At 41.3% G+C, this 25,691-nt stretch overlaps 9 protein-coding genes and 2 non-coding genes across 12 annotated transcripts; 3 read left to right on the plus strand and 8 right to left on the minus strand.

The window, feature by feature from the left end:
* Positions 1 to 2: 2 nt before the first annotated feature.
* Positions 3 to 513, plus strand: LOC6616725 (protein FAM98B). Its single transcript, XM_002041028.2, has 2 exons — positions 3 to 27; positions 83 to 513. The coding sequence occupies exons 1-2, from the start codon at positions 13 to 15 to the stop codon at positions 461 to 463; spliced, it is 396 nt and encodes a 131-aa protein (XP_002041064.1). The 5' UTR covers positions 3 to 12; the 3' UTR covers positions 464 to 513.
* A 93-nt stretch (positions 514 to 606) lies between these two features.
* On the plus strand, positions 607 to 678 carry Trnap-ugg. The gene has a single exon. It is a non-coding gene; the product is annotated as a tRNA-Pro (tRNA).
* A 230-nt stretch (positions 679 to 908) lies between these two features.
* On the minus strand, positions 909 to 981 carry Trnav-cac. Its single transcript has one exon. It is a non-coding gene; the product is annotated as a tRNA-Val (tRNA).
* Positions 982 to 3,235: 2,254 nt separating this feature from the next.
* LOC6616728 (keratin-3, type I cytoskeletal 51 kDa) lies at positions 3,236 to 4,446 on the minus strand. Its single transcript, XM_002041029.2, has 2 exons — positions 4,250 to 4,446; positions 3,236 to 3,876 (listed from the first exon to the last, which is right to left on the minus strand). The coding sequence occupies exons 1-2, from the start codon at positions 4,259 to 4,261 to the stop codon at positions 3,427 to 3,429; spliced, it is 462 nt and encodes a 153-aa protein (XP_002041065.1). The 5' UTR covers positions 4,262 to 4,446; the 3' UTR covers positions 3,236 to 3,426.
* A 431-nt stretch (positions 4,447 to 4,877) lies between these two features.
* LOC6616729 (pupal cuticle protein Edg-91) lies at positions 4,878 to 5,563 on the minus strand. The gene is made up of 2 exons (XM_032722697.1): positions 5,554 to 5,563; positions 4,878 to 5,345 (listed from the first exon to the last, which is right to left on the minus strand). The coding sequence occupies exons 1-2, from the start codon at positions 5,561 to 5,563 to the stop codon at positions 4,990 to 4,992; spliced, it is 366 nt and encodes a 121-aa protein (XP_032578588.1). The 3' UTR covers positions 4,878 to 4,989.
* A 1,202-nt stretch (positions 5,564 to 6,765) lies between these two features.
* Positions 6,766 to 7,454, plus strand: LOC6616730 (pupal cuticle protein Edg-91). The gene is made up of 2 exons (XM_032722845.1): positions 6,766 to 6,868; positions 6,932 to 7,454. Exons 1-2 carry the CDS (start codon positions 6,845 to 6,847, stop codon positions 7,367 to 7,369), a joined length of 462 nt encoding a protein of 153 aa, XP_032578736.1. The 5' UTR covers positions 6,766 to 6,844; the 3' UTR covers positions 7,370 to 7,454.
* Positions 7,455 to 7,747: 293 nt separating this feature from the next.
* On the minus strand, positions 7,748 to 8,943 carry LOC6616731. The gene is made up of 2 exons (XM_002041032.2): positions 8,115 to 8,943; positions 7,748 to 8,042 (listed from the first exon to the last, which is right to left on the minus strand). Exons 1-2 carry the CDS (start codon positions 8,877 to 8,879, stop codon positions 7,902 to 7,904), a joined length of 906 nt encoding a protein of 301 aa, XP_002041068.1. The 5' UTR covers positions 8,880 to 8,943; the 3' UTR covers positions 7,748 to 7,901.
* An 806-nt stretch (positions 8,944 to 9,749) lies between these two features.
* Positions 9,750 to 12,205, minus strand: LOC6616732 (adenosine 3'-phospho 5'-phosphosulfate transporter 1). 2 transcript variants are annotated; one of them, XM_002041033.2, is made up of 5 exons: positions 11,985 to 12,205; positions 11,752 to 11,929; positions 10,637 to 11,690; positions 10,242 to 10,367; positions 9,750 to 10,160 (listed from the first exon to the last, which is right to left on the minus strand). In XM_002041033.2, exons 2-5 carry the CDS (start codon positions 11,793 to 11,795, stop codon positions 9,990 to 9,992), a joined length of 1,395 nt encoding a protein of 464 aa, XP_002041069.1. In that variant the 5' UTR covers positions 11,796 to 11,929; positions 11,985 to 12,205; the 3' UTR covers positions 9,750 to 9,989. The 2 variants fall into 2 exon arrangements, with proteins under 2 accessions (XP_002041069.1, XP_032577893.1); XM_032722002.1 differs by having other exon boundaries at positions 11,752 to 11,936.
* A 9,410-nt stretch (positions 12,206 to 21,615) lies between these two features.
* On the minus strand, positions 21,616 to 22,017 carry LOC116801725. The gene has a single exon (XM_032722895.1). It carries the CDS (start codon positions 21,967 to 21,969, stop codon positions 21,769 to 21,771), a length of 201 nt encoding a protein of 66 aa, XP_032578786.1. The 5' UTR covers positions 21,970 to 22,017; the 3' UTR covers positions 21,616 to 21,768.
* A 464-nt stretch (positions 22,018 to 22,481) lies between these two features.
* Positions 22,482 to 23,256, minus strand: LOC6616734 (salivary glue protein Sgs-5). The gene is made up of 3 exons (XM_002041035.2): positions 22,949 to 23,256; positions 22,704 to 22,892; positions 22,482 to 22,640 (listed from the first exon to the last, which is right to left on the minus strand). The coding sequence occupies exons 1-3, from the start codon at positions 23,232 to 23,234 to the stop codon at positions 22,606 to 22,608; spliced, it is 510 nt and encodes a 169-aa protein (XP_002041071.1). The 5' UTR covers positions 23,235 to 23,256; the 3' UTR covers positions 22,482 to 22,605.
* A 311-nt stretch (positions 23,257 to 23,567) lies between these two features.
* On the minus strand, positions 23,568 to 24,247 carry LOC6616735 (salivary glue protein Sgs-5). Its single transcript, XM_002041036.2, has 3 exons — positions 23,991 to 24,247; positions 23,737 to 23,925; positions 23,568 to 23,679 (listed from the first exon to the last, which is right to left on the minus strand). The coding sequence occupies exons 1-3, from the start codon at positions 24,202 to 24,204 to the stop codon at positions 23,654 to 23,656; spliced, it is 429 nt and encodes a 142-aa protein (XP_002041072.1). The 5' UTR covers positions 24,205 to 24,247; the 3' UTR covers positions 23,568 to 23,653.
* Positions 24,248 to 25,691: the final 1,444 nt, after the last annotated feature.

The raw sequence follows: 25,691 nt of genomic DNA on the forward strand, positions 1-25,691 counted from the left end.
CCAATAGAGAACATGAGGCAAAACAAGGTGAGTGTGTAACTTTTATATCTGCACTTCAGATGACATGATTTTTCATTCGCAGATAACGATATTCGGTCTGGCCCTGCTGCTTTGCTTTGCGCTTGCACACTCACATGGTTTTGGTGGAAAGCTTGGAGGAGGCTACGCCCCTGTCTACAACAACTTTGTCCCATATCCAGTTGCCCAACCAATCCCAGTGGCCCAACCTGTTCCAGTTCCCGTGGCTATTCCTCAACCAATTCCAGTCCCAGTCCCGCAACCAGTAGTTATTCCCATCAAACACGGATGGAAGGGCGGTCTAGGTCTAGGTGGATTTGGCGGAGGTTATGGCGGCGGTTTCGGAGGCTACCAGAACTTTGCCTCTGCCTCCTCTTTTAGCTCTGCCAGTTCATTTGGCGGCGGCTATGGCGGATTGGGCGGTGGCATCTTTAGGAGGCGCTGAGAGTATTGTTCTATGTTTATTAAATATATATTTTAGATTGTTATATCAAAGAAATTATTTTTGTTTGCTTTTAAATGCTTACTCAAGAAAATGCATTGCTCGGCCTAGTTCCAAAGTGGCGAACAGTTGCCAACTCGTTATGAGGCTCAATGGTCTAGGGGTATGATTCTCGCTTTGGGTGCGAGAGGTCCCGGGTTCAAATCCCGGTTGAGCCCAGCTGTATTATTTTTTTTTAACTTTTTCTTGGCAAATTGTCCTGAAAATTAAAGAAAATATTTAAGCTATAGACAGTAAATGGCTTAACCCGTTAACAATATGTACGGATTTAAACCCCAATGGCTTATTAAAATATGCGTACTTTTCTATAGCATTGTCTTCTGTTTTGAACACTAAATTTCACTGAAATTTCATTCAAAATGTAAAAAGAAATGTAAAAAAGACAATTTGTTTTCGCCCGGGTTCGAACCGGGGACCTTGTGCGTGTGAAGCACACGTGATAACCACTACACTACGAAAACGTAATAAAACATTTCGTTTAGGCTAACAGTATATCGGATTGCGTTCACAGAACACAAAAAGGACTAAACCGCACGACCTTAGTTTCCTGGAGAACTATTTGCTTATTTTTAAATTTTATTAAATTGTTAAGAATTAGAGAAAAACATTTTTCAACGGCAGTTTAACTTATTCTTCTGTTCTTTCCAAAGCATCTGCTTAGATTTATTTTATTATTTGCAACATGAAGGAAAACGATTTGGAAGACCGAATAACACTTTTAAAGTTGTCCTAGGGATTCACTATTACCAACATTAACCTTCAATGATATAACATGAAATAATCGGTGGCGCCATCTATGTTTTAATTGGTGAACTCATTTCCTCTATGTTTGGCAGTCCGTTAGATGACGTCAAAATGTAAAATGACATTATAATGTCTAATGTCTAATGTCTTTGGTTGGAGAAGAGGCTAAGACCAAAGACACTAGAATGTTCTAGTGCCTTTGCTAAGACGCTGTTAGCTGTGTTTTTTGACACTTCGCGTACGAGGTAAAAGTGACAAATAGTGGGAAAGTCTCGATTACTTGTAAGCCTTAATTTTTCTCTTCCTTACTAACATATAAGATCAAAAAAGTTCAAAAGTATTTACATAATGTACGCTTTTATGATTCTATAAACTTTAAAAACTCTTTTACCCAACTGAATTGCTTCATTCTCTGAAAGAGAATAAACTGTTTTTCTTTTATTTGTTTTTATAAGGAGTTATTTTTCAGTGCATTCAAATATATTCCAATCACTCACCGCTAGGTGGTGCCTCATCTGAGTGGAATATTAACGCATGAGAAAAACAGCAGCCCGATAAAATGACCAATAAATAAATATATCAGCTTGGGCTTTCTGTGTTCTAGTCTGTGATTAAAAGATTTTATGGAAAAGTTCCAACAGTAAAATGTGTAAATTCCCAATTATAACAACATCTCAAAAAAAAGGAGAAGCACAAAAAGAAGAAATTACAAGCCTGATATTATTGCAAGAACTCACCGCTAGGTGGTGCCTCATTTGACACTTCATTCAATATACATCTTAAATTCTACATAAAGTAGATGTCGCTACGCAAAGGTAGACGCAATACATTGTGTAAAATTTTAAGCTTTTAAATGAAAAAAAAATATAAAAAACCCCGTCAAATTATAAGTGCGAAGCTAAATAAATGTATCGTTTGAAACGACGGCGATATTATTAATAATGCAGCACAATCGCCATGGACACAGAAATTTCGACATGATGACGAGACTGTGGATCCAACTGAATTTGAGTATTCTGCAGTTGTGAATCATTTTCAAATTCAATATCCATTGGCTCAATCGATGTCGATTGGTGATCCTCATCGACATCCATGGGTTCTACCAGTTGGACTCGTCTAGAACGTCGCATAAGTCGTTTGTTTGATACCAAGCTTTTGCGCCTGGATCGCAGAGTAGATGACGTAGCCCTCATAGCCCTCATTGTATCTTTGTACTATATATATAGTTTGTATAAAAGTTCCAGTGGTCTGTGCTCCGGCGACAGCTCGAAATCTCCGCTCAATATTTTTTTGTACTATATATAAGGTTGTATTAAAATCCAAATTTTTTAGCTGTCCCAGCTCGAGGCCTCTCGCTAAATAAATTGCGTTCAATCTTTCGTTTTACTATATTAATAGTTTTCATAAAAATCCAGGAGGCTAGCTCCGGCCACAATTGATGCCTCCCGCTCAACAATATTTATTTGTACTGTATATATAGTTAACATGAAAATCTAAAGGCCTGTCGGCGGCCCCACACAGGCCAGATGAACAGCTCGAGATTTTTGCCTCGGTGCACCGCGGTTAGCAGTGTTGCCTCAGCCGGGTATGGCAACGCGGGGGGGTACTTTAAAAAAAACGTATATTTAAGCGTCCTAAAGCAGAACCAGCACTTGAGAAATATAGCCATAGTGACATCATACTAGCCGGATTAGGTCGAGTTCAAGTTGAGAACTATGCGCGAAACGGTCTCCCCCTGTTGTGGATCAGCTGGCTGAAGTGTAGCTTTATTAAACGAGCCAGAGGCTGTAGATTCAAATCCCACAAACGACACAATTTTTTTTTCCAGAATGCGCTTTAAGCTCTGATGAATGAAATGTAGACTGTTTTTTAAGTACATTTGCTTCTTCGCTTTTTTCACAGGCAAACTCCATTGTGGTATGTATCAATCTAAAAATCAATCTGCTCGTGGAAGAAATACACGTAGTTTCGTACATGGAACTCATTTAAAATGTTATTTTATTGGGCTAATAAGTGTAGTTAGATATAAGAAAACATAGTTGCGAACGGTTTATAACTACATTTTTATTACTGGCGTAAATGAACAAATGAATTACATCTAAATAAAATTAATGTTTGATTCTGATGGCTAGGACATGAATAATCACTAATAATCACTACTTTTACCACTGGCCGCCCCCACCACCGTAACTGGATCCTTCACTGTGGTGGCTTTCGTGGTACTCATGGTGTTCGTATCCGCTGCTCCTTCCGTATCCTCCGCCATATCCTCCGCCATATCCTCCACCGTATCCTCCGCCGTATCCTCCGCCATATCCTCCGCCATATCCTCCTCCATAGCCTCCTCCAACACCACCTGCCAGACCTCCAGCATGGCTTTTTAATCCGGCTAATCCTGCGCCCAATTTAGCGCCAACCGCCGCACCGAGTCCAAATCCGGCTGCTCCACCCACCAATCCGCTTTTTAGGCCCAGCAACTTGGGAGTGCGAACCTTGAGACCCACAAATCCGGCATGGGGTCCCTTAAAGGCTAGTAACTTAACTTTTCCAGCAGACGATTCATCCAGGTTGATGAGAAAACAAATTCCCAGGAAAAGTAATAAAGGTGTATGCTGCAATTCGAATAATGAAAAGAATAAATTAATCCGATTTCAAAATAAGTACACCAGTACTAAATAGTAATATCAATTAGACGATATTCTTTTTGTACTATTAATCTTTTAGAGCAGTCAATAATTGCCAACGACATAAATAATTCGCAATACTCTTGACACAACAATCTTCGTTGATTTTTACGATCATTTATTTCAATTCGATTTTTAAGCTTTAGAAATAAATTATAAACACTTTATGGTATTACTCCTAAATAAAATTTAAGGTTGATCAAGTATGTATTATTTGGTTTTGCATTTTTATTATTTATAATCACTTCCTAGCAACACATGCTGTATCTATAGTTCAAATTCATCACAACTCATCACTTACAATTATTTGCATTTTGCCTTTTAAAAGTGGCCTAAACGCAACTTTAATTGATAAACTCTGTTTTGGAAAAAACACAGGTCTTTTAATGTTTTTAAACGATTATATCTTGTGGTAAAAACTTCAAGTTCAACTGTGTGGGACGATGACGAAGCTTGTATCTTGGCTTGGACTTGGACAACGACGTGTGATCAATTGAAGCGGCTGCGCGTCAGTCGACGTGTTTTTATCTCGCAGATGCTTTTTTGTGTTTCTGAGCGATTCGAAGCGCCCTTATGCAATCAGCCGTTGAAGAGGTCTTGTTTGTCTGGGCTTTTGTTGTTGTCGCCGATGTGAACTTCAGGCTATGGTTTATATTTGCCTTATGCATGCGATTTGCCCCTGAAAATTTCAGGTTTTTTGAGAGCAACAAGAGTAAAGTTGGGCATGAGAAAAGAAATGTAAAAATAAATGAGCTGAAAACCAATGAATGTCAATGGAAAACGTGCCATACATTTTGCTAGCTTAGAAACTCAAAAGAATCTAGATACAAATGTCAGAAATATCTACTATTACCGAATGTATGATCAGCATTTAAATTAAATGTGTTAGCAAACATGCAAATAGAAAACTTAATGCACACTTGGGTGAATCACTTTGGGTATTTTCGATTTATTGACCTCCATCACATTAAAAGCCAAATAAAGAAATCAAACAAAACAGGGGCAGAAATTTGCAGCAGCTACGAGTAGTTTTTTCCCAACTCATCTGCCGAATGGGTAACCGCCGTAGTAGCCAGAAGATCCGTAGTTGTTGTAGTTGCTGAACTGGTTGTACTGCTGCCGATAGCCTCCACCGTATCCTCCGCCAAATCCTCCATATCCCCCGTATCCTGGGTATCCGAATCCTTGATATCCTCCCGCACTGCTGCTCGCTGCGGCACTGGCAGAGGCGGAGGCATAGCTTCCTCCATATCCTCCGTATCCTCCATATGGTGCGAATCCATATCCAAACTGGGGGGCACTCAAAGCTCCGGCCACCAGGCAGCACAACAGGAAAGACAATGAAAGGTACTGCAAAGATTTCAAAAGATTCCAGATTAACGATTTAGTCCGAGCACCTTAAACTTTATTGTACTCCCACCTTCATGGCTGGCAAAAAACTCAATGGCAACTGATTAAAATTGCCATTCTTATAGTCGCCGAAAAACGGAAGTAAAGTTCGCAGCAATTACAGTAATGAGTTTTATCATAATTATAGAACAAATGCGAGACCATAATCATTAGTACAGAGCCACATAGACAACTTAGCATATGGTAAATACTTACTGTGGTTCATTAACCTCAATCAAGCGCAACAGGCTAAATTTCTTTGGTTACAAATTACTAGAGCTAACTATAAATGTAATATTTATATTAACATTTAAATAATTTAATGAAATTTAAGAATAGATGTTTTGTTGCAGGGCTTGTCTACTTTCTTAAGATCCTCATTGAAATTTATAGCAAATTTGCGAAACTTGTTAACTTAACTAAAGAATGTTTATAAAAATAGCATGTTGTTAGATATCTACGCTGTCATCGCATCTAACTATAATTTCCTGACTGACTAGTCAGGTTGGGGGATGGTCTCACTTTGGAAGGTTCGCTTACGTCAACTAGAGGTGAATAAACTGAAATCGAAAGTGAGGGCGTGGCAATTGACCAGAATAAACAATAGAAGTTGGGCACATACAAACGTAGCTGACACGTAGTTAGTCATATATTTAGATCTGCCGGAATAGCTAAGGTAACAAGTGCTAATGAGCCAGACGAATGCGGGCCGGGCATATCAGTCATCCCGACCTGCTTCGTTGCACGTTCTTCGCTGAAGTTCGTTGTCTAAGTCATTTGTTTTGCATGCTAGTGGATTGCGATGATGTTCAATACCCTTATAACAAGCATTTGGGTTTAACCCTGCTATTGTAACCCACTAAAAGAAATATTTTATCAAAATTAATATAACTATAATATTATTTTATATAGCCTTTAAATACTCCTTTTATTCTGATATAAACTGGCTAAAATAATAGTTAAATTATTATTTATCAACTTACACTTTTTAAAAATTATTCTCTTTACATTAAGATTTTTTAAAGATATTTTAAGTTTATTTTATTTATTTTATATTTTTAAATTGCAGAGTCATCTATCGGTTACAGTGGAATATTATATTTGTATTTAAACATTTTCTGGTTGGTCTTGAAAATCGGCGGGTGATTGTAGTATGCGATCGCTTCAGTGATTATTTTTATTGGGTTTTCCACGATCTTGATCGGCCGGCAACTAAAGACAACCCTCAAAAAAAATGATAATTTAGTTTTGGGTCTGTGACTTCGAAAAATTAACGCGTTCTGAGGCCCAGTTAAGCACTGGTAGGCAAAGTGTCTCTTGGGGGATTCCAAAGTTACGTCACAAACTGGTTTCGCTTTCGCCGTGTTTGTTCTGCAATTTGCGTAGAATCACTTAGCAATGCGTAGCGCGTACTTGAGCTTCTTGGCCAGATTGAAGCGGCGGTATAAAAGCGGTGGGCACTTCACAATTGCAATTTAGTTTCGTCCAAGAAGCGCTCGTTATCGCAATGGCTCTGGTTCGCGTGAGTTGTGTAAGTCCGGCTGCTATTTCCGCTCCGATTGGGATGCACTGAATCGATTTGGTTACTTTGCAGATGTTGGCCCTTTCGCTGATTGCCGGTCAAGGTCGGGCGGCGCCGGTCAAGGCCGAAGGTCGCACCTTGGGCCTTCTGGGCGGTGGATTTGGTGGCAGTGTGGGCCTTAGTGCCGGCATCGGAGTGGGTGGTGGCCTGTACAGCGGTTTCGGAGGCGGAGGCTATCCTGGTGGCTATGCCAGTGGCTACCCAGGCGGCTATGGAGGTGGCTACTCAGGCTATAACGGCTACGGAGGCAGTGGATTTGGAGGTGGCTACTATCCAGGAGGAGGTTACGGCTTTGGATACAGGCCGCATCACCACGGAGGATACTACCCGGGCGGTGGATCGTACTACAATCAGGGCGGATCTTATGGCGGCCACTACAGTCAGTCGCAGTACTCGAATGGATACTACGGAGGTGGTGGCTATGGAGGCAATGGCTTCTTTGGAAAGTAAAGATGCCAAATCTTGCAACCGGAATAGTTAAGTACTTGTGATTGTAAAATAAACGAATAAACATAACCAGATTTAGTAAGCTCAATTCAAGACACTTAAAATCCGGTTTTCCTGTTGGAAATATTGTCCTTGGCGCTGCCTTTGTGGTTATTCTCTCACTGATTTTTATGAAGCAGACTCGACGTGCATAAATTTAATGGCCAAAGATCCAAGATTTATGCGCAAGCCTGACTAATCCATTGCCTCGAAATTATCTGGGAATTCCTCGGGTTTATCTTGCTGGGAGGTTAAATGTACACGGATACCAAGCTATTTTTGTTTATGATTTTTATAGAAGACTTTACCTACCGTTACGCTGAACATTAAAAGAAACCAATATATAATTACAAACACTTTCCTTCTTTTATTAATTATTTAAACTTCGTTAAATAATTGTAAACATATTTCGTACATAAAATCGCTACTATTATTACTTAAAACTATTTACACTAAAAATGTACATATCGCTGCATACAAATATGTATATAGTAGCTTATCCGTAGCTGCTTCGTTGATCCCTTGACCGATAGCCTCCCGTTTGGTAAACTGGCTGCACTTGTCCAGTCAACTGCTGAATGATTCCGTTCACTGTGGTGGCCACACCTCCAACTAGTTGAGCAGGTGTCACAGGAGGCTGGCATGAAAAGAAATATTAAAAATAAATAAAAATATAAGACTCGCAATATATTAAGGTAAATGAACTTACCGCTCCCGCAGAGTCATAGTACACACGATTTGGAACAGGCCGCCTCACTGGCGGTGGTGCCGCATAGTTGGGATCCACTTCGGGATCGCTCTGCGCATCACCAGGACGAACTGGATCTCTCAGAGGATCTCTGACTGGAACACCAGGCACCACGGCCGAGTTCAGAATTCCCGGAGCAAAGAGCGACAGCCAGGTGGCAAATGGAGCGTACGGACGCACTGGCACTGGAATGGGTTGTACAGGTGGGAGAGGATCCGACAGAAGACCTCCACCCAAACCACCGCCTCCATAGCCGCGACATCCGCCTGGATAGACTTTGATCACATTCACGTCGAACAGAAAGCGACCCTGTTCAGCGGGATCCTTCTGATTCTGACCACCTCGAGTATCGCGACCAAACGGGGAGCAGGGACCACCGCCGTATCCTCCATATCCGCCATATCCACCGTATCCACCATATCCGCCATATCCTCCTAGGTAGGGCCTGGCCAACCTCTTGAGCTTCTTTTTAAGCAGCAGTGTGCGTTCGTCGCCGGATTCATCCAACTCCTGATTGGAAGCGCCGGCAAACTTGGCATTCTCCTTGTCCGATTTGCTGGTGGTACTTTCTTCCCTGGCCTTCCGACTGGCCAAGGAGGAGCTATACGAATTCCCGGAATACGATGTGGAGTAAGCCCTTCGGCGGGGATACTCGTAACTATAGGTGCGCGGATAGGCCAACGTATAGCCCAAGGCTCCCAGAAGGAGTAGAAGGAACAGTTTCATGTTGAAAACGCGATTCTATTGCTGAAAGACTTCTGCACGCTCGGCGGGATGGGCACAAACTATTCCTCTAATGCGGAGTACGACCCAACTTATCACCTTGCCCGTGCGCGAAAAAACCAACTCGAATTGGCAAATTGGCTGCTATTCCCTTAGAAGGCAGCCAGACACCGGCGATATTGCATAATGCCCTTTTTTATTGGCTCAATTTTTCCAGGGCATTGTTTTGATATGGTAATTCAGGCCGCCCACCCGAGCCACCGGCATCATCATCATCAGTATAATCGCCCACATGGCACAACAATAGCCAAGTAAAAACATGTTACACTCGGCGACTCATGTGCATTGACCTGAACCAAGCGATGGAAGCTCTCACCCATCGCTGTTTTGGCCAAAACCACGTTTCTGCCAAAAATGTAACCCGAAAGTGGGTCAATGTCGAGTTTACCGACTGCACCAAGTATCGCTAATATGGGAGCCAAGCTAATTAGGTTTGGGGGATGCACGGATGCTTCTCACATTAATCAATTTTTTTTCGCCAGCGGCAACCCAATTTATGACGCTCTGCACTACTATTAATATCTGATAAGAAATGCTGCCAAAATAAGCCTTATTAAATTGGTATACCTCCAGAGTAATAGTAATAATATGAATCATTTCATCTATATTCAAAGATTTGAAATCATTTTACAAATTTTAGCCCGTTTAGTGATTTGTTTTTGGATAATCAATTTACCAAACACGGTTTCTATAAACATAGGAAAAAATAAACTGAATTCTCAGAAATGGATAGCTACAGATTTCATTCAATACAGTGGGACTATAAGTTAAACAAAAAACCAAATATCTAATTTCTTTTGAAAACTTTTATCATTGCAGTGTACATATAAAATGTTTATTTAAGCACATTCACTAGTCGTCTACGCTTATGATTAGGATACAAGTATACATTCAACTTAGAACTATGAAAACAAAACTGTACAATTCTTGGAGAGTCCGAGCAGCCTCTGTTTGGGCTTTGGAAGTGGCATCTGCCATGGGTTACTATGTGCACAATAAAAGGCTGAGCTAGGAAGTCTGTGCGTTGTATTCGAAGGGAGTCTACGTCCCTAGTTAGACAGCCATTTTGGGTTTGTTGGCCTCGGCCCGCTTCCGAATGGCCCTCAATCGCTGGGTGCAGTAGACCCTCAGGAAGATGGCCACGAAAACGATCAGAACACCGAAGATGCCCAACAGCGATATGCTGTGCTGGTAGATGAAGCAGGAGAGCATGATGGCCACCGCCTGTGGGAAGCAGAATGAAATTTCTCGTAAGCAGGCAGTTGATTAAACAAACCCCCGTTCCACACTCTCAAAAAAACTCACCTGACGCAGTGTCATTATTATCGTAAACACAACTGGGCCGAAGACATCAATTGTGTGATAGATAAACAATTGGCCGACCGCTGAGCAAACGGAAAGCACAACCATATCAAACACAAACTTAGGATGCTGGAGAAAAACACAAAAAAGATAGATGAAATAGTACCATCTGGTGTTTTACATATACTACTTGAAATAACGTTTACTTTTTATAATCACTTGTTATTCAAAAAAAAAATTGAAATTTTGGTTTATGCAAACCACAAAAAACAAGCAAATCCAATATTCTTTAAATTTCAGAACATGCTACGCTATTTTGATTAAAGTATTTGGATATCACCATGAATTGAGAGCGGATCTTTATCCGTTTTTTCACAGATATCTTTTTATATATTTACCTCTGTAGCAAATGCCAAGGAGTCCATGAATCCTCCCTGCATAGACAGCGAGGCTCCAGTGAAGATGGAGGAAAACAGGTTGACGCCGCACATCATCTGCAACGGAGTCATGCCGTAGCCCTTGAAGAGCGATCCCTGCCAATTGGCAGTAAAGCTGTCGAAGACCATGTACATGGAGAGCAGGAAAATGCCAGTGAGCGTGGTCACTCCGCTGGCCTTGCTGCTGTCCGAGGAGCCGCTCATGAAGAAGATCATGCCCAACGATATAAGCAGGGCCGTCACATACTCGTAACTCTCGTACTTTGCCTTAGACATGATTTTGCCCATCAGCATCACGGGTATAATCTTGCACGACTTGGCCAGCACCTGGGTGGGAAAGTTGACAAACTTCAGGGCTTCATACTGGAACCATGCGCTCATTATGTTCGAGAAGGAGGCATAGGAGTATTTGTACAGAGGTGCACGGTGTCGCACAGATGAGGGCTGCCATTGTAGATAGGCCAGCGCCACGAGAAAGGCCAGAAAACGATTGGAAAACACTAGGAACTGAGAGTCCTTAAACTTGGCACTTTCTCCATTGAAGTTGAGATAGTTTTGCGTCATTATCTTCTCCTGCAGCACACCCCAGGTAAGATAGGAGATCATCAGGCCGCCAAAGCACCATAATAGCTGCACGGCTTCTTGGGAACTCGTTCGCTTGGGTGCCGTAGAGGCTGCCGGACGATCCTTATCCGCGGTGCTGCTCCCTGCATCCAACTGATCGTATCCCGAGTTACCCGTGATACACATATTGATAGCCTTGTGCAGGAACGTCTTGTTACCCCTTTCCAGATAGTTAATCCTGCCGACATATTTGTAGATCAAGTAACCCGGCACAAAGACGCAGCTATAACCAAAGCAATTGACAAGCAGCTTAAGGAACCATGCGTAGTCGGGGCTCTGCGACTCTACCAGCTGGGAAAGTGTAACATCCTGGTTGTAGTAGCCGCCTAGGGAGGCTCTCAGCAGATCCGAGAAGAAGTGTATGACCAGCAGGCTGACCACAATGAAGGAGCTGTTCAGATTTTAAGCACTGGATTAGTTTAATTTGATTTTCAACTTCGTGGGGTTCTCACCATATAACAAGCTCTGGAACCCGACTCATCTTATAGGCGTACATGTGGCGCGTTTCGTTGGCTCTCTCGGATTGAATGCCCGGTGGTGCTGATTCGACCGATTCTCCGATTCCTATTGAACCCGCGGGCGATAATCTATTCCCAGTCAAGTGTCAAGAGTTCAACAACCGGCACGGCTCTGAAAACTAGTTTTTGCATGATTCACACACTCCAAATCGGCATCATCTAATTACCATATCCCGAGTTTGTTTACAATCGGCTGCCAGATGTGCGTGCGGTGCGTTTGGAGCTTCAAGGTGTTCTGGACGTCCGGGGTACTGGGCTCGGGCAGCCGGCACTAGCTCTCAGGCCAGCTGCTCAAACATTCTGCAGCTATTTGGCCGCCAGCGCGTACAACGAAATTGCCAAATATTTTATAATGGTAACCAATACGTTACCAGTATGACCGCGCCGATAACGATAGAAAATACCACACGGTCGAAAAGTAAATACCAATTGGGGTACTCCCTAATCTTTTGAATTATTTACCGTTAAGTTTTGGTCACTTTTTTGTGACTGTTCTTTGTATGAAAAGAATTTGAAAATATTTTATTAATATTTAATAAATCTCCTTGAATTGATTTGTTGCTTTATATTTAAGAATTCCTTTTTGCATATTATAAAGCTGATGTATTTTTGTTCAAAACCAATTGGAAAATCCTAAACTATTAGTCGTTGGTTATAACCATAGTTTTATACTTCATTACCGCTGTTTTCTTAGTATGTAGTTTTTAAAATAAATAATAATAATAAAACTGTAAATTAACATTAACAAACCTTCCGCCTTTATTAATTTAAAGTTTTGATATTACAAAACTCTTAGGCTTAATCAATATTCTTACAATTATATAAAAATATTTAGTTTCTGAATTTTTTACCCAGATATTAATATTTTAATAATTGAAATTCATCACGCGTGCTGTTGCGCGTTCCCACAACTTACAATCAAACGAAAGGAAATTCCGCTTGAGGTCTAATACCAGGCGCACAGCAATTTCAGGACGAGTGTGGAATGTGTGATTCATAGGACACACCTCACATAACGAACGTAATGAAATCGAAAGGACTCGTTGCCTGCCCATGTGTGCGTGTGTATGTGCGTGCGCGAGGGGTGTGTCGCTTGACATTGCCATTCCTTGCTTTAGGGGTGGGTTTCGATGGCTGTGCAACCCCTAGTGCTGATGATTTGGCTATTTAATAAACTAAAACAAAATCCAAAAATTGAACCATAAGAAAGTGTACTTAAAGTCAAAGCAATTTTACATGAAACATTTTTTTGAGAAATCTCAATAAAAAATTTGTGGAATTTAAAATTTTCTCTTTATAAAATGTACATACAATATTAAAAAGCTAAGTTAATTTAGTTCATCTGTCTACTTTCCAGCCAGAAGTTATGCAACACTGACAACCACTGGCACAGGAACACGATGGCACGGACTACGCCCCTGTGGATGGCAGGTCGCGATTCTGCCCGCCCAAGTGGGTGGGTCACAGGCACCGTCAACCTCCGAGTACCGCGGAGCGTTTCAATTAGCGAGTACGGGCACTGGGTGGCGCCCAAAACGAGTGCCGCACCGCCGGACTGGCTCTTTGTGATTTTTGCCAAGAACGCGGCAAAGAACCTCAGCAGCAGCAGCAGCGGCAGCACTTTCAACTCGACAGACACGTGTCCATCAGCGGTTTAACCCTTCTTAAGGTAACGCCCAAGGATTACCAGGCAACCAGGAATCGCAGTGGGCAACCTAACGCCACTCAATGCTATTGCGCATGTCGCCCACAAGGGCGTGATCTACGGGGCGGAGTAAAGCGTACGGCCTGCCCCGCTGGCCCACCCACCGAGTGGGCTGGGTTCTTTCACGTTACCATTGTCGAGGCTATTACATAACGGTAACATGCGAGAGCAGCGCTGCCGACGGGCCAAACCGGTTAACAGTTACGTCGTAACTAGGAGCAACCTTAGTGCACCAGGCGAACAGAACGGCCAGCCGGAGCGGCATTACTACGTCTTTACATTGATGCACCCACCCCGGTGGGTTTAAGTCACAGTTGCGGCTAGAAATGTAGCACAAGTTATTAATTTTCATATTTAAATACGAATCGTGGTGTTGAAAAGGTGTATACAATTTGGGGGACAGCACATTTCAAATTATAGCTTTCTACCCTTACGGGAATATATTTAGGAAGCATACGACATTATAGCATACTTTTTGTCTTCTTTCAGTGAATTCTTATTAGTTAAGTTTAAAATCCTTATTATTTTTAAAGAAGATAATTATTATATTTTATATTTTAATAAGTAAATGTTGTTCGTTCCTGTGATTTTATTATCGTGAACGGCACTGTTTGCGGCTGCTGGCCATTTAGGGGTTGCTCTTGCGGCTGCATTAAGTGCGCTACTCCTGCTCAAGGTCGCGTCTCACACACACACGTGCGCACACACGAAATCGCGGTCCTGTGTCTTTGATTTCGCCCTTGTGAGAGTGGCAGCATCTCGCACACTCGACAGATTTCAGTGTGTGTACTCAGGCGACACGTGTATACGTCCGTCACATACTCGTACACATTCTTTCGTGGTAGATTTCGTACCAGGGGAGCATAATCCTGTGCAAGACCATTAGCATGTCAGCATAATTTGGAATGTTCCACGCACAGCTGCCCATGTGTGCGTCTAATGGAATCAGTGTGCGTGAGCCAAACGCACACACATGAGCGTAAACATGCTTGTATGTAAGGGGTGGTGTTGGTGGCTGCTACCCTTTAAGCCCTCATCGCGTATACGCAGTGGCTGGAAAAGCTCAAAAAGCTCACCGAAGTTTACAACCGGGTTCTGCAAGAGGGTAATGAAAATCAGAGAAATCCGAAAGGAAAATAAATGAATCAACTTATTGTAAATATTGAAATCTTTTAATTCGTGCAATATTTTAACATTTGAATGCTGCAAAGTGGTTGTGTGATATACCTTCTTCGTCTTTTTAATATAATAAGAATTTTTTAATAATAATATTATTACTTAATTTTACTTTTTATTGACGATAATTTAGGCGGAATATTTGCATGGCCTTAAAGATTGGTTGCCTTTCGTTTACTTAACAATTAACAATATCTGAATTCTATATTGTACAACAACATCGTTTTTCGATTGGGCCAATAATGTTAGTGGACTCCGATGCCTTTTTATCCAGCTCAATAATATTAGCCAATAATTTGAGCCATTTGTTAAATTGTTTGCGCGATAAGCGTCGCAACAGCAACAGTGCCTTTCCAATGCCACCAACGAGGACAGGACAATGGTGCGACGGCCAACACTTTAAACAAAGGCCGAGAAGGACGAAATGGACGAAAATAGAGGGACTAAAGGACTAGAAAGGACGAGGGGCCAAGAAGGCGATGCCTGGACAATGACACTGACAATAATGACGAGGACGATGGCACTTGCCATTGTGTGTGCCGCTCGAAATTGCCTTTGAACAAACACACACGACTGCACGGGTGTGGATGTGGATGTGGCTGTATCTCCGGCTTGAAAATCGGACAAAACAGGGGAGGAACTACTTCATAGGTAGCTCTGGCAAGTTGTCATTGCGTGTTGTCAGCAAACTGGCGACAAAGCTTATCGCAGATGGACACACACAAAGCCGCACAGTCGGAGTCAGGTTCAGATGCTTCAGTTGCAACAATTGCGAAAGGGGTTCGGTGACGATGATGATGAAGATGCGATCTCGCACTCGACCAGCTGTCCTGACCCAGTTGATAGCTAGCTGCAAGACCCAAGCAAGATGAGGCTTTTGCGCAAGTGCTACAGAATGGTAATTAAACTCGACAAGTGGCGCTTAAGTCCCATCTTCAACTGGAGGTCATAAATTTGATTGTCCTTGTTTCGTCCCTATCACGGCATGCTTGGGGCCCAGCCCAGTTGAAAAACCCGACGCGCAGTCGACTTTCTCGCTTATCTAAAGTCAAAACAATTTTCATATATTTCCCAACCATAACGGGAGCTTTTTTTCATTGCCGAAGGACATGCCATTTCGCAATTAGCATTGGCGTACACAACTAATTTGCGCTGCGGGATAAGGTTGACTCCGCCCCCCCCGCCAACATTTCGGATGTCCTGCCTGCACCCACATGTTAATTAACAGCGCTGGCCATCATTTGTACTTAAGTTGAATTTTATTTTGTGAACAATTATGCTAATTTGTTAAATAAATAGGCACGCACTTCAATGCGATGCGATGTTGGGTAATGCCCGCAAAATGGTCGTCGTTCAAGTTAAGTTTTATGGGGTCCTTTTTTTATTTTACTGCCGACTCCCTCGCACTCAGCCAGCGACAGTCGTTCCAATTAAGTTTGCGTTTGCCATTTAATTACTCTAATATGCCAGTCAGACAGTCACACAGTCAGCTAGCTAGCTAGCTAGCCAGTCACCTAGTCAGCCCAGCCAACCACGTGAATCAACCACCTCCTGGCATTTGTGCGCGTGCCGAGCATGAAAATTAGCTTGTACACTTTTCCCCGCGCTTTCCCTGCGCTTTTCCCGGCCTTTTCCTCGAGCTGAAGGGCCACGCCAACTCGGGACAGGCCACACCTCGAAATTGATGGCGCCATTTGTTTAGAGCAGCCATTGCCGGCAACTTATCAAAGCTCTTTGACACCCACATCCATTTGTCAAGCCGTCGCCCCAATCTGAATCTGTGCCACTGCGAAATGGAATGAAAAATACAGTCCGAGCGACTGAGCAACAAGAACAAATCGCCTACTTGGCACATTTAATTAGTTTTAACCTTGCACATTTATATGCAAAGCAGCAGCCGCAGCTCGAGATGGGAAACTTGCTGCGGAATACTTAAGAAGTCGTCCTTCAAAAAGTCATAAATAAGGCACAGAGAGATTGGATTGGCATTCAAAATAACAAAAGAAAATTTAAGAAAATTATAATTATTTATTAAAATTTAATAAGATTATGCAAACAATTGAACTTATATTTCTGGACTATTCATATATTTGGTTAATGTCTGAAGTCATAGCATATATTTAATAAATTGATCATTTGCATCTCATAAATTTAATCATACATTGTTTAAGCTGTTAACAAATATATTTATTACCATATTTTTAATCAGCTAATGTACCTGTAAGGCGGCAGCCTTGTTTTTCTCTGTGTAGGACTATGATAATTTCCTTGCCAAATCCGAGAGCCAATCACAGAGTTTTTATCAGCTGGAATCTGCAGAAATTGACTGACAAACCGAGAGAAATGGAAAAGTGTCCATGTCCTCGACCCGTCCTGAAATCAAAAGCGGCGCTGGCGAAGACAAAAAAGTTTAAATGAAAAGGAGCACAGTGCGGTCAGGACGTTGCTGACAGGGAAATGATGTGAAAAGTAGCAAACAGCATCAAAAGTTTTCCGGCTTTTACTTGTGCTAGCTAGCCCGCTCCAATATAGTCCTTCGCCTTTCATCTTTTTCGAGTGGGCGGAGGGGCAGGGTCGTCAGCCAATTTTTGATTGCAACATTTCGCACCAAAGGCAAAATGTGAGCCACTGCACTGCACACAAACGAAGACATGTTAAAGCTAATTTTAATATTTTCCGTGACATGGCGTTCACTTTGAGTGTGCCACCGCCTTTGTTGTTGTTTGTCCAAATTGGAGCGTCCACCCATCCACATGTTTCCCCACATAGCTTTTTTCCCCACATCCTTTTCGCTACTCGCAAGGATACCCTGTCCCGTAAGTGCAGTGGATACCCATGCCACAACATATCCATCCCTCCAGGCGACAAGTAATTTTACTTGGCAAAATAAATTGCACAAAGTCCTTTTTTTTCGATTTGTCGTGTTTATTTCTTTTGCTGTCTGCGCCGACTTTGTGGTGTTCGTCATGTGTGTGTTTTTTTTCGATGGGTGTGTATTTACGGGTCCTTTTTTGTACAGATTGGTCAGCATTTAATTTTTATTTCTTGGAATTCACAAGATTCGATGGAAATATGACAAAAGAGACTGCGTGAAAAGATAATTAATGTTATCTTGAATGGTTTTATAAGGAATTTCAATAGTTGGGATGGTGATTCTTTTAAAATGTAAATTATGTTACCATTAACTGGTCTCTTATGGTTGAAATTTATTGATTTGTTCATATAATGTATAATATTTTTATTTTTAAAAAATCCTAAGAGCAAGCTCTGGACAATATTATTTATGATATTTATAATAATTAATATATTAAACTAATACTTTTTATTTGGAGTTTGGACAATATTATAAGTTTAAGATTTATTTACATTATATATAAATAATTATCCTAGATGCTTTGGCAATGACACACTTTAATTTTGTATTTTTTTTTTTTGCAAAGTGCTGCTTTGCATTTCAAATGAGCTGAGCTGCGAAGATGGGCACCTCAAAATGGTTGGAAATTTCTAGGGAAAGCCCTGAGCTTATTTTCCGAGCCATCAACTGGTCTCCGGGCTGCGTGCAGCGAATGACAAAACAAATAAACTTGCTGCCGCTTCAGATGCGCTTCTAGCGGTGGGCGTGGCAGCATGTGGGGCGGTGGAATGGAAAGGGGGAAAGGTAGAAGGCCGTCACACACATTTGGTATGCATAAGCAGTAGTCGCATACCTTACCGCACAGCATTATCCGGCGAGGAGACATTTTTCCATATTTTACACAACAAAAGCAATGCCAGACGCAACTTTTACCTCAACTTGCTGTGACATTTTCCTTTCCCCCCACTCCGTGGGCATCCTCCATTCCCCCCCCACAAACCGACCGCAATTTCAAATTTAATTCGCCATTTTCAGACCCGGGAACCACCCCCAACTTGCCGAAACAGCCACCCACCCAGCAAGGCGCCCATCCAACCAACGAGCCCAGCCTTCCTTCCGCCCGCTCAACGCCATCTTGTGGTTTTTCCTTGCCGCATTTGTTGCCCGCTTCCTTTGGCTTTTTTATTACGTATACGGAAAATGTGAAATTCCTGAAGACATTTTACTTTGCAATTTCCTTACGAGTCGTTAAACATTTCCAGGCTCTGGAGCAACAACAGCCAGAACAGCAACAACAACAACAATGGCCAAACTTAACAAAACTAATTTAAAAATTCAAATTTGCTTTCCGCTTTTTATATGCATCACAAACTGTGCATTTATATGGCTGGGTAAGTGAGTATGTCTATATTTGTGTATATATTTAGGATTCAGGATTCAGGATCCAGCATCCAGGATCCAGGATGTGGGCGGTGATGTCGGGCTTTCCGTGGGTTGGTAATTTGTATTCCAGTGGCTTTCTGGTTGATCTTCTTGTTACATTTGAGTTTTTTCTTTTCCCTTCGACTGCCTTCGATATTTTGGAGTACGGTTTTCTGCGGCGAATGTGTGTTTGGTATAATTTATTTGCCTGCTGCCAGCCGGAGTAATGAAATCTGATTGCAAAATACATATCCAATTGAATTGAATTTTGCCAGCGCTAATGGAAAATCGTGCTCGGTAAATTTAATTAGGCACGGAATATATGCAAACATTTGGCAAACACTCGCTTCCAAAAGTCAGTGTCGACTAAAACATGTGATCCTCATCGGAATAATGCAAATTTCAGCTCATTAATATCAATCAAATGATTGATAGCACTTAGGGCCAACACCGCAGTTGGTCCGCACCCCTCGAATCGGATTCCACTCCCCTCGCTCGCAGGACGGTTAATAAATCCTTTGACAATTGCTACATTAATGTCAATACATTTACATTCGTGACCGACCCCTTTTTCTGTCAAAATATTTGTACGACTCGTGCCGAAAAGGACTCGTGATAAGGATCCGCATTGCGCTGCCGAGACTGAAGTCCCGCATCCTGCCAGCTATCTCCGCCCGGAGATCCAATGTCAAAGTTTTAGCTCGATTTTGCGGCTGTCTCATCAATCAATTTCGTTTAGCCACTTGTCACTCAGCCATTTTATTTGGCTTACCCAGTTTCGGGTGCGACTAATTTCCGGCAAAGGGATTGAGTGCCAAACTCTTTCGCTAATGCAAATCACATTTAAAACACAGCACCTAAATCACAATATTTCATCGAGAGTCCAGGGTACAGCTGTAAATATAATTCGAACATTGTGTTGGACACTATGTGGCGTATTGGGCCCGCGGTAAATTTGCAACAAATTAAAGGCCAATTAACCCATCAGACGGGCTTATGAGCCGTCGACCGCAAATGCACACGCACACACGCAATTGCAACTATGCAATTATCAAATTAGTGCGGGGCGTGGCGGGTCAAGCAATTGGAGAAACAAATAATAAATTGGACGCTGAAATGCAAAACACACACACTAAGCACTATAATTAAGTTGTTGACCCGCCGACTTGACCCGCGCTGCATCGGTTTGGGCCAAGATGCAATGCACAAACAACAACCAACAACCAACAACTGACAACTGACAGGCGCATAGGCCTCGAATTAATTAATATGTTTGCATAGCACAAGATGCAGCAATACAGCAATTATGAGCTGGCACGGGTGTGTCCCGTCATTCCCCCTATTCTCCCCCTCCCCCAACTAATTTCCAATTTTTAAGTCCTCGAAATGCACTTAATTTCCCACTGATATGGATCCTCCCTTTCGCGTTCTAATGTCCGTTGTGGCCTATTAAACACACCCCTTGGTTTTGGCCCACCTTACCTGGCTGAAACGGCACGCGCCGCTGGAAATTTTTCACCAAACATTTTCAACATACCACTGCGGTTTTCCGGACGTTTTTATAGTTCTTCTCAAATTGCTCTAATTCGTTAAGTTATAAAACCGGCCGCCAAGTTTTCAAATACATTTAGTTTTATTGCCACGGCGGCGGTCAATGAACCAGAAGTCAAAAGGACTGCCCAAAAAGGACGACACATGCGTGTTAATCTCTAATTTGCTAGGTGATCATGTGGATATATATATATATATATATATATATATATATAGATGGAATGCATACATATTCCACATCACAGCGGGTAGTTGATAGGAGCTTGTACCATTCGTATCCTTTTAATTGCCAGACGTCGCCGTGTTTCGAATTTCGGTATCTAAAGTTGTTTTTCCCATTTTAATGGCGCTATTTTCATTAGGCAAATGTATGCTCGCCTTATTCCTTTCATTTTACTCCCAAAAAAAAATGTGGACTCCTTTATTTTTGTGTGCCGCTCATTAGCATATAAAATGTATGTGTTGTCCTTTATTTGAGAGGCAGTGGTTGTGTTCGCCAGCGAATGGGTCTGTATACACAATCCACGTTTATTGCATATTCATCATTTTAATTGCTTGTTTTCATACTAAATGACTCGATAAGGCTTTTACGGCTATTAGGCGCAGGCATCCTGCGGCTCGCCAGTTGGGTCATCTGTATCCATATTTCAAGGATACTAGAGCAAGGATACTAGAACGCCAATTGGTACCGAAGTGTGTTACATTAAAGATATATTCCCAATCCCCCTCTTTACTCTTCCGAATCGATGACAAGCCTGGCTTTGGAATCCTTCAAATTAAATTAAATACTGCAGGACTCCAGCTAAAAAGGACAAAGGAAGCAATTCACGTAGAAAAGTGCAAACGGGATGTAGCCGAGGGAAATGGCAGGCGAATGGGGTCCCGATATGATTACTTTCCTTTTGTTTTTCCATTTCGGAACTCGGGGAACTGGGGAAATCAAGAAAGCGTGGTGGAAAGAACAAAGGAATTACTTTGCCAACGAGTGAACGAATATGAATAAAAAAGTGATCAATGCAATGAAAATGATTGTCTGCTCATTGTACCGCTCCCCTCACAATTGAGTGCACAAAGTGCGAAAAGATGAAAGTTTGCAAAATGTAGCAGTACTTTAATGAAAAGGAAAAACAAACAATTTGAAAAACGAATGTTTTCTAATGGTGAAGTCGTCAAGGGGTCCTGGAATTTGGGTATATTAATGAAATATTTTACACCTTTTTTGTGCTAGGACTGGAGTCCTGGATTATTCCTTGCAGCCACACCCCCAGGAGGAAGCACATCGACAGGGCTTGCAGCCACATCCGCAGGATTTGGATCCGCACGAGAGGCACTGCTGCTTGCCACACCTACACCCGCACTGGACCTCTTCCGGCTCTTCAACGGAACAGCTCTGGACCATGGAGATGGTCAGGGCAACCAGGATGATTAACTTTATATTGAACATTGCAAAGGGCTGGAGAGAATCGAAGTCCACTTGAAACTGTGCCAAGGCGGAATGATGATCGACTCTTTATAGGTTTAACTTAGGGGTAGGGCATTATTTGATCAGTTGATCTTATATGCTATTTTAGGCTATCACTGCTGATTAAGTAAACGAGTGGCTTATTATTTATCAATAGTATATGTTTTCTTTAAATTATAGGCAATTCAAGGTTGATAACACTTCGTACTGCGTTTATAATTGCATTGTAAATTTGTTCAATATTTTTAAATTTACTGCCTAAAAAACAGTGTTTGTAAAGTAAAATAATGATATCTAAGCTAAAATTCAAAACCAAAAAAAAAAAATAAATTTAGGTGTTAAAAAACATGGAAAAATTGATGTTCAAACAAAACATTTAAAAATGGAAAGCTTTTTAATGTTTAAACATATGCTAATTAGCTTAGTCTAAAAAAGATTTTTATATTAAAAAAATGTATTGCATAATTGTTGACAAAGTTATATACACTTTTGCATGTCATTGCATATATTTCTTTATTATTTGTAATCCATCTCCCTCTAAACTAATAAAGCATATAAATAATAAACAATAAAATAAACAAAGAAGTTAGTAACGTGATCCAACTGAATTCCTTTCTCTTAGAAGGGCCAACAATAAGAATAAGTCAGGAATGCTGTAAAGATACAAAATGTACATATATGTTACTGAAGTTTTGGAACCCAGTTCTTGGACTTACGTTTCCTGTTCTCCGCTGAGAACTTCAGCAGGTGGCACAAACTGTAGAATCTTTCGGTGGCAATTGATCCTGGCTTTCGATTGCAGCCACAGGGAGCCGGAATGGGGAATTCAGCAACCACGGGGAAGCCCACGCTACACTTTCTGCTGATGAAGGAACGGCAGAGTTCCTCCGTAACGGGCACAAATGCTGCATTTACAAGTTATAAATAAATTACTTATTACTTAACTAGTTGATTTACTTACGGGATCTACCCTCCTTTTTGCGCTGATCGCTCTCGATTTGCATAAGGCATTCGTTTTGGAAACAACGGCAGACACAATCCTGAAGAACCCATTGGTAGTTCCTATAGTAAATATTGCATTTACTTGAGACGCCCGTTGTTGGTGTAGAATCCGTGGAGATCTTTACTTCGGACTCAGTTTCAGGTTCTGTTTCTGGTATTTCCTCGGTTTTCGTCTCCTGGACGGCTTGTCCATGGTGGAACCTTGAAACGGCCAACAACAAAAGCAGCAATTTAATATTGAACATGTCGTAAAAGTGGCTATGAATATAACTGTCTCCATAATACCTCATTTGGCTATTTATATTGAATACACTCCCCTGTTTCAGCAGTTGTGGCAAAGCACATTTTATTGACTTAGTGCATCTGAAAGTAAAATGTTTGCAGAACGTTCACAAATAACCTTGACTGGCCAAAAAACACAGCCGTAAATTTTCCACTCAAGAAAAAAAAGCTTTATCACGCTGGTTCCTAAAAACAGACTCTAAAAAACTTAAGCAATGAAGACTTATAAAATCAGAAGTAATGCGCCGTTTTAGGCGCTTAGTCAATCAACTCTTAAGACAAATGTTACAAAAAGGTTTGCTGCTTTAAAATGTTTATTCGTTATTTTTAACAAGAGTCGTTCGAGGTAGTCAAGTTATCATCATCAATCGCAAGTCATCTTTTAACACTTCGAGTAGCTGATGTAGGCTGAAAGATATAATTATTTATGTTATTAACTATATTTATATACAAACATCAACTTACGTTTGTTGCATTCAGCTGCGTACTTTTGCAGTTCGCACAGATTCAAAAACTTCTTTATTTCCAGACTGCCCTGCTTGCCATTGCATCCGCATGGCGATGGAATCGGGAACTTGGCCAGCACAGGCCATCCAAGGAAGCACTTGCGCTTGATGAACTTCTGGCACACCTGTTCGGTGACCGGAACCAGAGCTGAAAAATAAAAACAAAAATGAGTTATAACTAAATATTAGAGTTTGATTAGCTTATCGTCTTACGGGTTTTTCCAGCCTTTTCCCGCCGATCGCTCTCCTCGCTCAGAAGACAGCCGTTCTGGAAGACCCGGCACACACAATCTTCGAGAGCCCAGGCGTGTTCGCGCCAGTAGATCTGGCACTTGGTAGTCTCCTCCACGGGATTTTGGGGCTTAATGATGATTGTGGCCTGAGCCACGCCCACTAGGAGTGTTGCCAGAAGGATAATATTGAACATCTTAGAGGATTGATGGTGCAATTACTGATACTGCTTGAAACTTCGGCTGCTGGGCAGCTTTTTATACACCGCAAAAGAAGACGTTCCACTGTTTGCCCAGATGCATTTTGCGTACGAATTTATTGATAATATCATGATCAAATATTTGTTTAATTCGTTGGAAAATTCTGTTAAATTGTATGAACTAAATTTAGCCACTCAAGCAGCTTTCTTTAACGATCCCTAATAGGTCAGTAACCAGTTTAACCCGCTTTCAAACCCCTAAACGACAGCCCCATAAAAAATAGTCGAAAAACCAACAAAAACCCACTTAAAATGTTGTGGCATAAATACGTGTCCACCTTTCCGGTTTTCTCCTGGTAAATAATTACACACTGTTGTCATTAGCTCATTAGAGGAGTCGGAAAGGCAAAGTCCCGGAAAAGCAGATAAAACAATGGCAAACAACTCAATTAACCCTTTTCCGCCCAAACCCCAAATGGCTGGATTATGATGATGCTGCTTAGTAGCTATATATATATATATATATATATATGTATATGATAATATAATAAAATAATAAGTGAAAAGTGTCGGTGGAGGGGCAAATCCTGACGGGTCTCGTATGTAATTACTTCAATTAAACCATCTGTGACAATTGCCGCAGCCGAACATGAAATTCAACTTTACTTTTGAAATTCCCAATTGAGTTGAGGCGCATTATCCTGGCAAGCAACCGCATTTATCTCCCTCCCCATTTTTTCCAGGACAACCAGGACAACAACAACCCCCAGGAGCGTCGCGTATTTTTACCTTTGACTTACCTTACTCTACCTTTTACCTTTGCCTCGACTGTTCCCCGCTTTTAATGGGGTGACATTTATGGCACTTTATCAACTCGCAAGTCAATAATACCAGCCAAGTATCTTAAATGTGGCTTAAAACGCACACAAACTGGCATACGAAGAGGAAAATCTTGAGAGAAAAAGAAAAGCGGACCGGATGAAAATTGCAATGCGATAAAAATAAAATTTTAAATTTATGCCGCTTATTGTCAATTCTCGGCAACAGTAATTCAAGACTTTGGGGGGAAGCTAATGCCTTTCAGCTTTGTTCAAAGAAATAATATGGCAAACATATAAAAAAAAAATAAAAAAAATTTTTATAAATTATTATTAAAGCCTAGCTTACTCGTTATTTATCAGTTATATTTTATCCTTGACTTTTTTAATTATTTAGACTTATTATAGAAAGATATATTTTTATTAACTTTTTTAGCTTATTAAAATATTAGCATTGGTCTTCATTGCCTATTCTATTTTTTAAAGAAAACTAATGTTTTTTTTTTTAAATATCCCTGAGTTAATATTGATTGTAATAAAAACCAATTGATCAACTTATTTCTCTCTGTATAACTCTATAGCGAGTGCCTGATGGAAGTCCCCAAGTTTGTTATGACAACTGAGAGACATTTGAATCGAGCACTTGGAGGGGGAAACTGCGGCAGG

Source organism: Drosophila sechellia, chromosome 3R, assembly GCF_004382195.2.
Source record: "Drosophila sechellia strain sech25 chromosome 3R, ASM438219v1, whole genome shotgun sequence".
Lineage (NCBI taxonomy): Eukaryota > Metazoa > Arthropoda > Insecta > Diptera > Drosophilidae > Drosophila > Drosophila sechellia.

Excerpts from the sequence above, each read along its gene's own strand:
- LOC6616730 (XM_032722845.1), top strand. The coding sequence starts at position 6,845 with ATGGCTCTGGTTCGCGTGAGTTGT. Across the intron at positions 6,869-6,931 it reads CTCTGGTTCGCGTGAGTTGT|ATGTTGGCCCTTTCGCTGAT; the intron begins GTAAGTCCGGCT and ends GTTACTTTGCAG.
- LOC6616731 (XM_002041032.2), bottom strand. The coding sequence starts at position 8,879 with ATGAAACTGTTCCTTCTACTCCTTCTGGGAGCCTTGGGCTATACGTTG. Across the intron at positions 8,043-8,114 it reads ACTATGACTCTGCGGGAGCG|CCTCCTGTGACACCTGCTCA; the intron begins GTAAGTTCATTT and ends TTTTCATGCCAG.
- LOC6616732 (XM_002041033.2), bottom strand. The coding sequence starts at position 11,795 with ATGTACGCCTATAAGATGAGTCGGGTTCCAGAGCTTGTTATATG. Across the intron at positions 11,691-11,751 it reads GTTCCAGAGCTTGTTATATG|CTCCTTCATTGTGGTCAGCC; the intron begins GTGAGAACCCCA and ends AAATCTGAACAG. Across the intron at positions 10,368-10,636 it reads CCTTGGCATTTGCTACAGAG|CATCCTAAGTTTGTGTTTGA; the intron begins GTAAATATATAA and ends GTTTTTCTCCAG.
- LOC116801725 (XM_032722895.1), bottom strand. The coding sequence starts at position 21,969 with ATGTTCAATATAAAGTTAATCATCCTGGTTGCCCTGACCATCTCCATG.
- LOC6616734 (XM_002041035.2), bottom strand. The coding sequence starts at position 23,234 with ATGTTCAATATTAAATTGCTGCTTTTGTTGTTGGCCGTTTCAAGGTTC. Across the intron at positions 22,893-22,948 it reads CAAAAAGGAGGGTAGATCCC|CATTTGTGCCCGTTACGGAG; the intron begins GTAAGTAAATCA and ends TTGTAAATGCAG. Across the intron at positions 22,641-22,703 it reads CTCAGCGGAGAACAGGAAAC|CATTCCTGACTTATTCTTAT; the intron begins GTAAGTCCAAGA and ends GTATCTTTACAG.
- LOC6616735 (XM_002041036.2), bottom strand. The coding sequence starts at position 24,204 with ATGTTCAATATTATCCTTCTGGCAACACTCCTAGTGGGCGTGGCTCAG. Across the intron at positions 23,926-23,990 it reads GGAAAAGGCTGGAAAAACCC|CTCTGGTTCCGGTCACCGAA; the intron begins GTAAGACGATAA and ends TTTATTTTTCAG. Across the intron at positions 23,680-23,736 it reads CGCAGCTGAATGCAACAAAC|CCTACATCAGCTACTCGAAG; the intron begins GTAAGTTGATGT and ends TATATCTTTCAG.